The sequence below is a fragment of the Ictalurus furcatus genome, chromosome 6, assembly GCF_023375685.1.
Source record: "Ictalurus furcatus strain D&B chromosome 6, Billie_1.0, whole genome shotgun sequence".
Taxonomy (NCBI): domain Eukaryota; kingdom Metazoa; phylum Chordata; class Actinopteri; order Siluriformes; family Ictaluridae; genus Ictalurus; species Ictalurus furcatus.
In genome coordinates this window covers 4,218,223-4,235,158 of record NC_071260.1, presented here as the reverse complement: position 1 = coordinate 4,235,158, position 16,936 = coordinate 4,218,223, and the positions used below count along the sequence as shown (strand labels likewise).

At 38.2% G+C, this 16,936-nt stretch overlaps 1 protein-coding gene across 1 annotated transcript in view; it reads left to right on the top strand.

The window, feature by feature from the left end:
* The window catches only part of ccdc141 (coiled-coil domain containing 141), a 50,976-nt gene extending 38,661 nt beyond the window's left edge, over positions 1-12,315 (top strand). Inside the window, exons 19-25 of the mRNA XM_053626265.1 lie at positions 214-405; positions 2,629-2,812; positions 3,882-3,994; positions 4,735-4,794; positions 4,873-5,361; positions 6,449-7,248; positions 9,093-12,315. Coding sequence (XP_053482240.1) covers positions 214-405; positions 2,629-2,812; positions 3,882-3,994; positions 4,735-4,794; positions 4,873-5,361; positions 6,449-7,248; positions 9,093-9,366 — 2,112 coding nt within the window. The 3' untranslated portion in view covers positions 9,367-12,315. The remainder of the gene's footprint in view (positions 1-213; positions 406-2,628; positions 2,813-3,881; positions 3,995-4,734; positions 4,795-4,872; positions 5,362-6,448; positions 7,249-9,092) is intronic.
* The last annotated feature ends 4,621 nt before the right edge of the window (positions 12,316-16,936 follow it).

Below are 16,936 nucleotides of genomic sequence, written 5' to 3'. Positions count from 1 at the left end.
CTATATACGTCTGTTTAAAACACCGAACACTTCGACAAAGCTATTTGAAGCTAAATTAGTAGCGATGCACTTATATTACTTTTTTATTAATAGATTAGCTATTCATCTAGATTAGCTTCATAGCTCCCGTGTATAAAACTAAAGAAGCAAACTTCACACATTGACCTTGTCTCGGTTGATCAGTTACATGCAGTGTGTGTGTGTGTGTGTCAGATTTTGAAGATGAAGCTGCAGGCCTTTACGGTATCAAGCAGCAGTGAGAAGCATCTAATTGGCAGCAGTCCCAGAGAGCTGGAGGATTCCATCAATGAGCTACAGAGACAGGTGGGAGATTTTGACAGGACAGTTGAGGACTACAAGCAGAACTTGGAACTCAGCATGAAGCTACAGCAAGCCATGGAAGAGGTGTGGAAAAACCCCTGAAGGTTTTGTAACTCTGCTTTCAACGCCATATAATCTCTAATCATTATCCACAGACAACTTTGAAGATGTCTGTGGTAATTATGTGTAAACCGATTCCAGTCAACTTGTATCCATTGGAGGCAAAGTGAATAACAGATCTACTGCCAAATCATCCTGACAAAACAGCTCTCCCTTATATAATAATGAGCACTCGGGAATTGGTTTGGGGGAAAGAAAAAAACAACACAGTAAGAAAACTAAAAAAAAAAAAAAGAGAGAGATTGCTGTTGCTGCCAGTCTATTTTGAGCAACAAAAACAGTTTAAACACTACTTCCAAACAAAACTAGACAAGCTTCATGTTAGGGCCTTTTCACACTTCTCATTTTTTTCCTGGACCAAAGTCTGTTTGCAGAGTTTATAATACAGCGCTGTGAAAAAATGATTTTTTGTGTTTTCTTCTGTTTTTGTGTATATTTCATATTAAATAGTTTTAGATCTTCAAACGAAATACAACATAAAACAAAAGCAACCCGAATGAACACACAATACAGTTCTTATTTATTTATATTTTTATTGAAGCAAAAAAAGGTTATCCAACACCCATCACCAATGTGAAAAACGAATTTCCCCCTTAAACTTAAAATCTGGTTGTGCCACCTTTTATCAGCAATAACTGCAACCAAACACTTCTGATAACTGGAGATCAGTCTTTCACTTACTTCTAGGACTAGGATTTACTGGGTCCTTTGATGTTGTCCTTGGCTCTTTTGTGACTTCCTGGATGAGTAGTTGCTGTGCTCTTGGAGGAATTTTGGAATGTCGGACACTTCTGGGAAGGTTCACTCATATTCCGAGTTTTTCCATTCGGAGATAACGACTCTCGCTGTGGTCCTTTGGCGTCCCAGAGCCTTTGAAATAACTTTGTACCCCTTCCCAGACTGATGTATTTCAATCTCCTTCTTCCTCATCATTTCTGGAATCTCTTTCAATTTTGGCATAGTGTGTTACCGGGTAAGACCTTTTAACCAACTTCATGCTGTTGAGAAAGTTCTATTTAAGTGTTGATTTGATCGAACAGGGTTTGCAGTAATCAGGCCTGGTTGTGTCTAGTCCAGCTGAACCCCATTATGAATGCAGTTTCATAGATTTGGGGAATTGGTAACTATGGGGGCAAAAACATTTTCACACAGGCCCAGTTGGTATTGGATAACTTTTTTTACTTCAATAAATAACTATCATTTAAAAACTATATTTTATGATTGCTCAGGTTGCCTTTGTTTTATTTTAATTTCTGAAACAATTTAGTATGGGAGAAAAATAAAATCAGGAAATGCTTTTCCACAGCATTGTATGTCTTAATGTTTATACAATTTAGGTGTTTCTACATGCACACACACACACAAAAAAACCTGTATGGCGTTATTGCAAATAGATTAATTTTGCACCTACATTGTGATTTAGTGCAGCTTGCAAGTCATCTCAGGAAAAGAGATTGGATGACTGAAGGGCAGGTATTAAACTTGTGCCTTTTTGAACCAGATTCCTGGTGCTTTCACACACATTAATTTGGTAGGATCTAAATTGATCAGAAGGTGTTGGTAAATTTCCCATAATGGCAGCTCTGACAGTAGTGTTTAATGTTTCTGTACTAACAGCTCATTCATAGGATGTTTTAAATTGATTTTAAAGAGGTAAAGCTGTGTCTCTCCCCTCTAGAAGGTCTTTTTTTTATATATATATAGATTTTTATTTTAGTAACAGTAGCTACGCTTCACGTCAGGATGCATCACATCACCTCGTCGCTGATTATTTTCCTAAAACAGCATGCACACAAGTGTTTTATTTTGTATGTGAACACTTTCACGTCAGCTTATTATATATGCAATACACCCATCAATAACATTATATATATATATATATATATATATATATATATATAATATATATATATATATATATATATATATATATATATATATATATATATATATATATATATACACACACTGCAGAAATGTATGATCTTCTCCAACTTGTCAGCATAAAACATCTGGAGATGGTCATATTTGTGGCGCTAATATAAATCGTAACGTGTATGTTCCATGGCATAATGCTGTGATATTTTACACTGATATTTTGCAAGAAAGGAAACTATCTAAGAATATATATATATATATATATATATTTTTTTTTTGATCATGTGTGCTCTTGGGTTTGGTCTGCAGTATGAGTTTTGGTGTGAGGAAGCGAGCTCCACCATTGTGAGAGTGGGCAAATACTCATCCGAGTGCAAAACAAAGGAAGCCATCAGCTCTCTGCATAAGCAGTTTGAGAAGTTTGTCCTTCCCACAATCCCACAGCAGGAGGAGAGAATCAGGCAGGTCACAGAGCTGGCAGTGCGTCTTTATGGTGAGATGGATTACACACACACACACACACACACACAAAAACATCGAATGTTGTTGAATCATATCTGTCACTACTGAAATTCTTATTAATGAAAGAGAACCAATGCATCCAAATGCACAAAAATCCTAATCTGCGTTAACACACACTGCAGTTCAATTATGAAACTTTAGCTAACAAGTCTAATGTAGCTAACAAGTAATTGAAGCTTAAATGTGCCAGTTTAGCAAGTAAGTATAAATTATGCAGTACATTCACCTCAAGAGACATTGTTGGGCTCAATAACGCCATGTGTACATAGACATTTTTAAAAAGAGTCCACATCAAATGGACAAAAGTGTACATAATGAATCACTGAACATCTCCACAAAGCCAGTTTAGGAGACATTTACTCATACAGTTTAGCTATAAGCTAGACTTACTTGTTAGTTACGTTAGCATTGTAAAGTTAGCATTACGTTAGCATTGTTTACACTCAGTGAAGACATTTTTGTTTCATAAAGAAGCAAACACCAAGCATGTTTTGACTGATCGAGTATATTTAGCGTACAGGGGGACACGTTTAATAATAATGTGCATGTGTACATTTCATGGTTGGCACATTAGTCCATAAATTATTTTACTAACTATCACCCGCTAATTTGATCAGTTTGTTTTACGCCGTAATGGATAATGGTAAATGGTCTGCACTTATATAACGCTTTTATCCAAAGCACTTTACACTGTTTCTCGTTCACCCATTCACACACACACACACACACACCAATGGTAGCAGAGCTGCCATGCAAGGCGCTAACTTGCCATCGGGAGCAACTTGGGGATCAGTGTCTTGCCCAAGGACACTTCGACATGTGGAGTCATGTGGGCCGGGAATCGAACTGCCAACCCTACGATTAGTGGACAACCCACTCTACCACCTGATCCACAGCCACCCCATGCTGATCATAGATCCAAAATGTGGTTACTCAGTAAGGTTGTTGGGTGAAGTAGATCCACTAAAGTACAACTCAGAAGCCACTTTGAGAGCAGGAATGTCCTGAGTGATTAACAGTGACTGATGTGTTTCATGCAGGTGCTGAGGAAGGGACGCGGTACATGGAGAAAACTGTTAACAAGCACAATGAAATAGTGGAATCAATAAAGGAGTTGTTAAGTGGACTCGTAGACCTGGAAGCTAAATTACAGGTTAGCAGCTGTTTATAAATACACCAACCTATTTTTTTATTTGGATGTATTTATATACATTTAACATATCCCAAAACTGGGTGGGGGGTGTGGCACGGTGTCCCGTATCCCCTGGAATAGTCTCCAGGCTTCCTGCGTAGGACAAGCTGTACAGAAGATTGACCGATTAAAGTTATTCATCATTCACTGATATTAAAGATTTGAGTTAGTGATGTTCAGTCATCTCCATGGCTTTGGATCAGTCACATCTGATATATCGGTTATTAGAAAATGATGCTGTGCCCTCTGAAATCTTTAGCTACACAATCTGTGTGTTAAACTAGTTAGTTAATAGCACTGGTGAATAAAATTGTTGTTGCTATGGTAACATTATGCTGTATGCTGATATGTTTGGCTGCTGAAAAATCAAAACAAATTGATACTTCCTTCCTTAAGATCTTCCTTAAATTGACCCATGACAATTACAGTCTAGCCGGTGACCAGCTGTTTCAGGTGGCAGGATGACATGGAAGTGTCTCCAAATTCCATATTCATACTTATTGATATATGCTGGTGTTTATTTATTTATTTATTTATTTATTTATTACAAGTTGTAGAGATGTGCTTAGGCAATTTTTAGGGTCCCCCCCCCCCCAGCATTAAAAAGATATTAAACAATTTGTTATTTCAAATTGTTGTTTGCGGTACTTTAAGTGAAAACATGCTGTACTAAATGTGTTTCATTTTGCCCATTTCCTCAGGCTAAGTCTTTGAATGCTCAATTTGCTGAAGAAAACAAGACTCATGACACCATAGAAACTGTAAGCATTAATAACAGCAAATTACTGTTTTACAAATGCATATTTTCGTTGTCTAAATCAGTCACGTGTTGTAAACAGCCGGAGGCGAAGGAGACAGGCCACACTCCTGAGATAATGGGACAGGGTGGCACCAAAGACGACCTGGTCACCAAGAAATCAGAAAGAATGAAGCCACAGATGTGCAAATTACAAAGCCAAGACACACTGCTCTCAGAGACAAGCTGCTACACGCAGAAGGCTTATTCAAAGAGCACTGTGCAGACCATCACCAGCAAGTCCACAGTGGAGAGGAAGGAGCAAACACACACCTCCTTCTCGCACACACACACGTTCAACGTGTCCAGTTCTCCTGTGGAGAGAGACAGGAGCATCAGCGCACTCCAGCAGAACAAAAGGTCGTCTCAGGATACTCCTCCACCTGCTCAGGGGGAGTGCCACACCGCATCCCACTGCTCAGAATTTCAGAAGGCGGAGAAACAGACAGCAGGCCTCCAAGGCCACCATGAGAAATTCCAGGGTGTTAGCGGCTCACACACTGCTGCACACACACTACACGCAGACGTAAAGGTTTTTGTGAATTTAATTACACCCTTTATCCCATAAATGATATAGTATATGGCCAAAATTATGTGACCACCTGAACATTACACCCAGATATCCTTGTTGAACAACTCATTACAAAGTTGGTCCCCCATCTGCTGTTATAATAACCTCCACTCTTCTAGGAAGGCTCTCCACTCGATTTTGGGGCGTGGCTGTGGGGATTTGTGTTCATTCAGCCACAAGAGTATTAGTGAGATCGGGTGAGGAGGTCTGGGGTGCAGTCGGTGTTCCAGTTCATCCCAAAGGTGTTCACTGGGGTTAAGGTTCAGGCGTCTGTGCAGGACACGCAAGATCCTGCGCTCCAACCTTGGCAGACCATGTCTTCATGAAGCTTGCTTTGTGCACAGGGGCATTGTCATGCTGGAACAGGTTTGGACCTCTTGGTTCCAGTGAAGGGAAATTGTAATGCGAGAGCATACAAAAACATTCTAGACAATTATGTGCTTCCAACATTGTGGCAACAGTTTGGGGAAAACTAACATATGGTTGGGATGGTCAGATGTCCACATACTTTTGGCCATATAGTGTATTTTCCATCTTAAATTTAATCATAGATTTAATTTTCCTTTTTTCCCCCCGATAAATATACCCCCCACTTACCCTATAAATGATGGAGAAGGTGCATGTGAAAGCAGTGAATCTCAATCGGTAATTTGTTTGAACAAAAAGCTGGCTAATGGTGAGCACAGCTCTTCAGTTAACCATGTGTGGTACTCAGAAGTGACAGGATATGATTATGTACTTAAAAACTTCATAAAAAAAAAAAAAAACCGGAAACATGAATAGTGTTGCCTATCTGCCTATATATTATATTATATATTATAATATTCAGTAATATTAACCGCTACTGACTGGTAGAAGAATTTTTTAGTTGTCCTCTTGAATGAACACCATGAAGTAAAGAACTAAAAAAAAAACTAGCTTTAGACAGAAAACATGTCTTGGCTGATTAACTACATTTTAGGCTAAAATGGAAATCTTTCAGTTCTGTTTTATATGAACTATTGATTTAATTTAGAACTGACTTCTAGCATGTTTGTGTTCCTCAAAGAGTGAAGTGCTGCTTCCAGGAGAAGAGGATCTTTTCTCCAGGTGTGCACCAGACTCTGGTTTACCTCCAGATGGAGATTTCCATCCTGACCACCTGAGTGAAGAGTCACTATCTAACGATGAGTATGAGTGCACCTCACCGGATGACATCTCTCTCCCTCCTCTATCTGAAACCCCCGAGTCGAACATGGTCCAGTCCGAGAACGACCTAGATGATGGCTACTGTGTGAGCTCCCACAGCCTCCACAGGAGCCAGTACAGCCAGCAGTGTCACTCCAGACACGGCGATCCACTCCATTTCCGGACCGAGGAAAGCTTCCCGTCCCCTACGACGGGCCCGACTAGCCGATTCAAAGCAGAATCTTCCTCATTTGTTCATAGCCCGCTTAATGTTCCCACCCCCCCGTTGGTCTCTAGCACCATCTCCAGCATCTTAAAGAGCAGCAATCCGAAAGGCCTTGCCGAGTGCCAGCAAACCGTTTACTCCATGCATGAGAGCCGGATCGAGATGCAGGAGTGTGTGCATGAACCTGCCTCGACCCGACACTCTTCTGATGCTCGGGCTGGTAACACGCATGCTTCCCTTAAACCATTAACCTCAGAAAAGGAGCCAGAGCTGTGCAGGCCCACGGCCATCCGTGAGGAAATAAAGCGCTCGAGCAGTGCCAGGGCCATGGGGCACCTAGCAGCAGGGCAAAGCCCTAACTTCTCCAAACACTTGTGTAATACCGTAGTAATGGAGGGCTCTCCGGTGACCTTGGAAGTGGAAGTCACTGGATTCCCTGAACCTGCTTTAACTTGGTGGGTAGCTTATAACAAACTCAACCCCTAGATTTTATCCTGCTTTGCCAGTATTTGGTGGAAATCAGTTCATTTGTAACTCTTTTCTATTTCTTATATCCACACTAAAGCTAAAGAAAATGACTGAGAATCATTTTTTCAGATTTTTAGTTAAGTCTTTAGGTGCTTCAGATTCTTCAGGCACTGTTCCCTAGTGGCTGCAGGAGCTGATACAGTCACATATTTTACAATACATTTTGTTGATATTTTACATTGCATGAGAGTTGTTGATATTGACAGAATGTAACCTAACTGAACATGTTTGTCATTACTACTGCACGTTAAGCTGCGTTCCATTTTCAGCTCCGTTACTAATATTTTCTAATTTCTAATAGTAACTTTCCCTTACTTTATTAACTTTGTAAAAAAAAAAAGAGCTCTAAAATGACACCTTTCCTTGCTTTTTTTTCCCCCAATTTTGTTTTCCACACTACCTTCCAATGCCATTTTAACTCAGCCGTGTCAACTTCTACTCATGACCGGTTGCTGCCACTTGCAGCAAAGAGGAGGATGGAGGTGGGCCTTAATTTAATCATTAAAGTACAATAGTGTGTAGAATTCTTAGGCACATGTAAAAATTTCTAAGTAGGAAAAACTAAATCAAATGCATTGTTGGTGTGACCCTTTTCCTTGACAACTGCTGGTAAATGGTTCTTGTATAAATGCATGCTTGGAAATTTAAGATGCTCATTTCTACTGACATACTAATGTATGTACTAATGTGAACGCCACAGTTTCAGTATGGTGGAACCCAATGCAAATTCTGTATTAGGTGTTTTAATTTCATGCACTATATGGCCAAAGTTTTGTGGACACCTGACCATCTGTCCATGAGCATCCCATTCCAAAACCATGGGCTCTGACGTTGGGCGAGAAGGCATCTGCATTCCAGCGCATCCCAAAGGTGTACAGTTTTGTTCGTCCCAGAGGTCAGGGTTTTGTTCAGAACATGTTTTTTTTATGCACCGACCTTGGTAAACCACATCTTTATTGAGCTTGCTTTCTGCACAGGGGAATTGTCATGATGGGGAACAGGTTTGGGCCCATTAGTTCCACTGAAAGGGAAATCCTAATGCTACAGCATCCAAAGACATTCTATACAGTTGTGTGCTTCCAACTTTGTGGCAACAGTTTGGGGAAGAACCACATACGGGTGTAATGGTCAGCTTTTCACATCCCTTTGGCCATATAGTGCATTTGACTTGTCTGACTGCACATTATTGCACTGAGTGGACAAAAATGAGAAGTACAATAAGCTCTAATAGAGGATTCTGCCCCATGCTTACTTTATGAACATTTTAAGTGGAGGAACAGCAGTAGGCAGGGCAGTTAATGGTAGGGTTGCCAGATTGTGCTATTGTACAAAAAAACAACAACAACAAAAAAAAACACCACTCTGTGCTCACGATCTTGTTTTACAGCAAATAATTGGAAAATAATTCTTAGAAACATCTAGAAAATTTCCGCAGAGTGAAAGTGCAGACAGTGTGTCTGTGATGTACAGAACAATTTCTATTGTAAGATATATTGCAAAGATTGGGGGAGGTAAAGGGGGATTATGCAGTGAATAATGTCTGTACAGATAGCTTGACACTTCGACCCACGACTTTTTAAAGAGTAACTGAACATCCCTTAATATAGCAACTGAAAGACAGAGATGCTGAGGTGAAGTCGACGAGGGCACACTTTCTAGCTTTAACACCACCACTTAACACCCCAAATGAGTGCACAAATTAACCTGTGTCTTTTTTTTTTTTTTTGCTGTGCTGTGAGTGTGTGACGTGACAATTCACTCTGTGCTTCAGGTTCAAGAACGGACAGGAACTGCGCAGTGACGAGCGCATGTCACTGTCCCATAAAGAAGGCAAGCATGTGTTGTTCATTGAGAGAGCGGCAGAAAGAGACTCGGGCCAGTATTTGGTTCGCGCCTCAAGCTCAGGCGGCACAGTTTCCTCCAGCTCCATGCTGCAGGTCAAAGGTAATAGCTGCTCAGACTTTGATACCCTCAAACTGGACTGGCAAACCTGCTTCGGCACCCTGTGTGTACTCCTGTGGCTCCTTTACTTGCTGGTGTTATAACACAGACACAGACCCTGAAAACATCACTCCCACTGCCTTCTGCTCATCACCTGCACTTGGTTTATGATTTCAGTTTTTTTTTTTTTTTGCACAAAACTGACCTCTAGAGGTATATATTCAGCAGCATGAAGGTTTTTTTTTTCTGTCACTTTAAAAGTCACTTGCTCACGGTCACTGGTAATTAATCTGACACTTACTTAAACGTTTAATTATTTATTTCTTTAGTATTCCTATATTATATTTGTTAATATTCTGTCAATTCTAATGAGTATCAATATATTTTCTTTCCCTAAGGATAAGGGGCTTCAAAGAGATCATATTATATTATATATGCACATATTATATATTATATGCCATATATATGATGTTTTTTTTTTTTTTTTTTTTAGAATATGTTCTTTGTTTTGTTGCTCCCAGACTATTTTATTTATGTGATCACCTTCTTGTTCTTTGGGGGGAAGGTAAACTTTTTTTAAATTAATGTTCTTCTGCCTCTACCATTAAAATAGTGCTGGTCATTAAATTTAAATAAAGTGTTCTGCAAGCTGGGTGGTAAACATCTCTCTAGTTCATGTGATGTGCTGTTTATGCATATAACCAGCATCAGATTTATCATAATATAAAATAGAATAGAATAAAACACACAGCCTCTTTTATAACCAATTTCCTCTCTGACAAATGAAGGTAATGTGGTACTAGAACTTCAGCCTGAGCTTGCCTTGATGTTATATTCCTCGTTTACCTGAAATATGAACGGTTGTGTTTTTATTATTAAAGTCCTTCACCAGCTGTGGAAGCAAAGTACTAGGTATATATTAAAGAATATACTGTATGTTGCTGCAAAAATGGGCCTGTTTGAGGAATTGACACAGGATGGTGAGAATGCTGCAGTTCTACATGTGGAAACACTATGTTGGTGAGAGAGGTCAGGCTAGAATGGACAGAATGGTTTGAGTTTACAGGAAGGCTATGGTAACTTAAATAAACACTCTTACAACATAGGTGAGCAGAAAAGTATCTCAGAATGCACAAACCTCGAGGCAGATCCGCTGCAACAGCAGAAGAACCTATCACGTTCCACTCCTGTCAGCCAAGAACAGAAACCTGATTCTACAGTGGGCACAGAATCACCCAAACTGGACAAACAGGATACAACTGTTTTTATTTAAAATCCATTATAACAAATATGGCACAACCCAAACACTACAAAGATCATCCAGGTAATAACATTCCTGTGATCAAGCATACTGGTGGTAGCACCATGCTCCACAGTTGCTTTTCGAGAGGACATGGAAATGTGGATTGAGCCAAATATAAGCAAATTGTTGGTGAGAACCTGTTCCTGTCAGCCAGACATCTGCAAAAAATATATGTTCCAACAGAACAATGAGCCAAAGAAAAGGACAAAAACTATAAAGGAGTGGCCCAGATCTAAAATATATTGAAATATGTGAAACTATGTGGCATGACTTGAAAATTGAAATTGTAAACTTTCTGGAGGTACTGCATTACACATTTGGACCCCCCTAATGTCCATACCATGGTTACGTCCTTGCTTGGATTTATGAATGTAACATAATATAGTTTAGAAGTAAATCCAGCAAAAAATGCCCCTCCACCTAACCAAAAACTCCAACAACAAACCACTGCAAAAAAAATAAATGTCCTCTCACATTCAACTGCTTTTATTTCCAGCAAATTTCTTAACATGTGTAAATATTTGTATTAAAATAAAAACATTCAACAACTGAGACATTAACTGGAGAAGTTTCGCAGACATTTGAGGAACAGAAATGTTATAATGAGTCCCTGAACAAATGGGGGGTAAATATTGAAAGTAACAGTCAGTATGTGGTGGACTCCAGCTGCTTTAAGTACTACAGTGCATCTCATCCTCATGGACTGCACCAGATTTGTCAGTTCTTGCTGTGAGATGTTCCTCCACTCTTCCACCAAGGCATCTGCAAGTTCTCCATCACGTCTCTTTGGGGGCGGGACGACACACGGTTACATGTAATTTTCCACTGCAAGGACGATCAGCTGTCCTTCCTGTCTCCCTGTAGCACCGTCTTAAACGTCTTACATTACAGACATTGCAGTTTAGTGCTCTGGACACATCTGCAGTCCTCATGCCTCCCTACAGCAGGTCTATGGCATGTTCTCACAGGAGAACAGGAACCCTAGACATCTTTCTCATGGTGTTTTGCAGAGTCAGTAGAAAGGTCTCTTTAGTGTCCTAAGTTACTGACTGTAATCATCACCTGCCTGTAAACTGTTTGTGTCTAGCTTCATGTGCAATAATTGTTTATGGTTCATGGAACAAGCATGAAAAACATCGTTTAAACCCTTTCCAATAAATATCTGTAAAGCTTATTTGAATTTTACAAAATTATCTTTAAAATACAGTCTCCTGAAAAAAGGATGTTTCTATTTTAGTTTTGAATAAGTGTTTGAATGGTCATCTGGTGCCCCATCCAGGGTGTATTTCTGCCACACAGCCAGTGTTCCCAGAATAGGCTCCAGTTCCATCCAATAGGCTTCCTGACCAGTATAAAGCACTGAAGATGGATGGATGGATGAATGAATACTTTCTGTCTGTTGGGTAGCACTGAACAGACCCGTCACTGTTATCACATGGCTCCCCCACTGGGACAATGTCTGGACCATCTGATAGTGATAGTGTCATAGATAAGGACTTGGCAGTAGCAGGTGGGCTTCTTTATTAGAAGAAAGCACTTTGTTACAATTGATGAATTTCAGAAGACAATTAGTGAAAAGCCATGTGTGCTTAAGAGGTACTTATAACCAGTAGTTAATAATGATACTATAAAACTTAATTGAAGTATATAGAACGTTCCTCAAGCACCTTGTTTATGAAATTTATAACCGGGATATAAAAATGTACAAAATGTTCCAATTGCTCAGCCATGAGACTTGAAGTGTCCAAAGTCTACTTCTTTAACTTTGCTCTCAAGCTATGATGGCAACATTACGATGTATACGAAATGAACGAAAATCCATCTTGCTCAAATAGTTTTGTAAACAAACCATATTCAAGATGTACAATTCTGACTATACAGTACATCAGTAGCATGTAATATAACAAAACTGATCATTCTTTCAAGGAAAATATCCTTTTACTGGCAATGTGGATTCAAACGCGGATGTATTTGAATGCACTGGGACATGTTTTTAATATTCTACCGCTTCTAAAATATAATCGTTTAATATTTGTTAATGGAGTGTTTATAATTGATCAATGTATCTATTTACAGCTAATCTTATGAACTATACTATAAACTGCGCTTCATTCCATTATACCAAACTGTCAGTAATAACGTAACCTGATTTCCTCAGTGTATGAAGGAGCCACTCCTCACTCCTTCTCTGGGCGAGAGAAGAAGACCTCCTCGTAGAACCCGTGAGTGAAGATTCCACATGCCTAAAGAAAACTCTGTGACAGGTCAAGAGGGCAAACCAGAGACACCATAAATAGGAAATGAACTGCCACTGCAATTTCTTGAATTGGGCAAAAATAGCCTGGAGGTGTTTCAGAAAAAATTGGATATTTTTTAAGAATTATCTGCCACTGTATTATTTAATTTGAGTGAAAAACCAAAGTGGCTTTTATAAATTTCTAAACTGATGATGTCTGAAGCAATGAAATATGTACACTGTTTTTCTCATTACCATTTATCTTGTTTCTTGTGAGGTTTCTATGTACAACGTGGATGTGTATAGATTTTCTTTTATGTTAAACTTTATGAAATGGGGTTTTAAGAAACAGGGATACCCTTGTTTATCTTTTTCCCTATTTAACTGACAAAACAAACTCAAAAACTTTTGACTGGCAGAGTATAATTTACGTTGTTCATTTGGGTCGTCTGAAATCAATCAATCACATCAATCACTATTCAACTTCTATTTGAAATAAATGATAAATAATACAAATGAAATTAATCTGCTTGCTGCTTCTTTTCTTTAAAGCTGAGGGTAAAAGCAATTTACTGGGTCAGAGCTTGATTTGTTTCAAGTCTCTTAAACCTTCCAATCTCATGCCATAATCCCAATCGTTTGATATTTTTCAAGTAAAAATGTAGCGACTGTTGTATTGCAATACAGTCAGTGATTTATAAGACAAGTTATACAGGCTACATTAAATCACAGCTGGGAGAAACACAAAAGGAAACTCTTAAAGAGATGAGCACATGCTTAGAGATGTACCTTATAAAGGACTGTTTAAAAATGTCCACAAGTGCACTGACGAATAGAAGATGCATCCATGCATACATATTGTCTATGCATATAGAGTTCAGTTTTAAAAGTCTGCATACTACTAAGATTAAATGAAGTAGAAGAATGTAATTTAGTGTGTTAGGTTTCGCAGATGATTCTAAATAAATTCTTCAAAAAGTTCACACAGTTTGAAGTGTATTTAACAGCAGGAAAAGTAATCATTGGAAAGTTTTCATCACCCTTTCTTAACGTGATATAAATATCTCTAACTCACACGCCAATGTTTTGCCTTTATAACAACCTCCAAACTCTTCTGTCTTCAGACCAGTGTTTGAACTCTTTACCATTTATATGCTTTCCTATGGGGAATGTCAAATTTTGTCCTTGATTATAAAACTCCAGCAATACACAGTATATGCAGCTCCATCTGTCTTTCATGTCATGCACTGTATTAATTCTCTTGCGATTTAGAGTAGTTTGTATGGCCTATGCATTAAAATGAAGTGAGTGGTTTCTTAATGAATAGGTCTGAGTTTCTTAAAACCATCAAAAATCATAATTAAATGATAAAGCAAACATCACATTAAACATGAACACTCTCTTGCTAACAGTTGAGATGTTCTTAATTTTACAATGCCTTTATGAATTGATGTACTGATGACTCAGTGAATAAGTTATATAAACTTACAGTATGTATGTGTGAGATTCTCTGTTTTGGCCTAATTGTCTAATAATGCCTAACGATGCTAACTAATTACAGGACCTGTTTCAATTTAATAAGCTGAGTAATGTATAACCAACGTATTTACCCTATTACTTTAGGACCATCCTGTAAAATGTCAGCACACTTTTGACCCTTTAAGTAACATGTAATGACTCTATTAGTAGGTTCAAATCTCACACAGATGAGACGAAGGGCTTCTGCACTAGAGGTAGGAGTGTTGGGGGTGCAAATTGTTGCCCATTCTGTGTTAAGTGTTGAGAATGTTGGGGGGTTGCCGACTGTAAAACCAAATGGAAAGGAAGAGGCGGGACAGGCCAAATGGCATTCGCGCAACGTCATAATCTAGTCAGAGTAAAGAGTGCTAGGCTCAAGTAAATAAATTACATTGATCCAAAATATCGTCGATATATCTTGCCGATAGTCCAATCAAAAATTCTATCAACTCATGTTCAGAACAATCCGGTTGTAGGTTTAGAGTAAGCCAGAGGTGATGGTGGTCGAGAAAAAAACTCCACGACACCACATGAGGTAGAAATTCTGAGAGAAACCAGACTCAGACTGGAACTCAATCGCTTCTGTTTGACGCTAGATAGCAGGATTACAAACCATTAGAGTATACAGGTGTAGAAGAGTAAAGATACTGTAAGTGTTTTGAAGTGTTATGTTCTTTAAGAGTCCTGGGATGAGCACATGATTACGTCTTCATGCATTTCTTATGTACGCTTTTAAAGTATCCAAGTGACATTATTTATTGAAACAAGGGGGAGACTTGGACACAAAATTTTTTGGGAAATTTACATCTTTACGAAATCCACGTGGAACCATCCACAACAGCAGAAAGTCACAAGAAGCTCCAAGCAGAAGTCGGTATATATTTCATGAATAATTAGAATTGGAAAATGTCAGGAATTGCGCAATCTTTACTACAATAGAGTGTTTGTTTACTTTTAAAAGCGAAACTTATAACCAGGTATAACTTAAATCTAACGCAAGTTTATTTATATTACACAACTTCATAAGCAAGGTAATTCAGAGTTCTTTATAAAGAAGAGATATTGTGAGGATTGGTAACACTAAATTGCCTCTAGATTTGAATGAGTGTGTGAATGTAGACTGGTGTCTCATTCTTATTCAGGGTGTATTGTTGGGATTGGCTCCGGGTCCAGGATAAACTAGGATAAATCTGTGACGGAAGAATAAACGAATGAAGAAAATTAAATACGTTTAATGATTCAATTATAAAAAGAAATGAGAAGTGTATGCTAAAGTACTGAAGGCTTGTTAGAGATTTGCTTAGGGATTTTAAAAGGCAAGATGCACAGAAATAATTTCATGCTGCCTTTAGTCAGTCTGTGCACATCTTTCAATCATTTTTATAAAGTGCTTTTAACAAGAGACATCGCCATGAAGCAACGTTATACTTAAATATCTGACATCTGGGAGTTTGTTTCAGTTGGGTGCAGTATGTGAGAACTGCCTCAAACTAATAGCATAGTAAAGTTTCAATGCATGCTAACTAATTTTAAACTTTCCTTTTAATGGTTAAATCTTGCCTTTATCAGTTTGATATCAACTTTTGTCTTTTTGAATGAACAGTAAAGACACCTACATCACTTAAAAAAAAAAAAAAATAAAATTAATCTTTATATACAGTAATTTGTAACTTCAATGAAAATATCTTGAATATAGTCAAATTGATCTAATATTTCCTATTATGAGATTACCTAAAAATAAATTGAAGATTATTAAACCTATTTTTAGACATTTTTTAGGACATTATTAAAAAAAAAAAAAAAAAAAAAGCTTGTTCTACTGGCAAATAATTAAAAAAAAATTTAAGTCAAGAATTAATCTTCTATTTGGTTCAGTGTAAAAGGAAATGGATAAATCTGACTGTATGTTGTGTATGTGTCTTTGGAGATAGAATATCAGAGCTGGGAGATCGAGAATGAAGTGTCAGGGTGTGAATTTCACCTCAGGATCTCCATGAGGTCCAGCTTAATCGTGTGTGACAGGCAAAATAACACAACAGTACATTTTGAAATGTTGTCTGACTTTTTAGTTGTGTGTATGTATAAGGCACGTTTGAATTAATAATAATAATAATAAAAAAAACTACAAATATATATTTATTTTTGTTTTTTGTTTTTTAAAAAGATCACTGCTTGCCATACTTTGTGTTAGTTTTAATGTTGTGAATATACAGTAGTACATTTGAATAACTTTGTGTTTCACAATATTAAGTATACCACGTGATAGTCAGAAATTCTTTCTCGATGGGTCACTAGCTATGTTTAACTTGCCTTACCGTCTCTATTTTAGCAATCTGAAAACCCATCTATCCCTCAACAGCCATATTCATTGCTCTTAGTATGATTTGGTGGGTTCTATAACCATTTCAAGTTTGAAAGGGTGAAGTGCTTTTGGGAAATTAGAGTAAATCAGACGAGTGTTGGGGTGGGGGTGTGTGCGTGTGTGTGTGTGTGTCTGTGGCATTTGTCTCCTATTAACAGTAAGTGTAAGCAAAGAGGGGAACCCTTAACCCTGATTGACAGGGACAGTCTCTGAATTTCATGTCTCATGTCAGTCTTTATTTTTTGTTAATTTAGT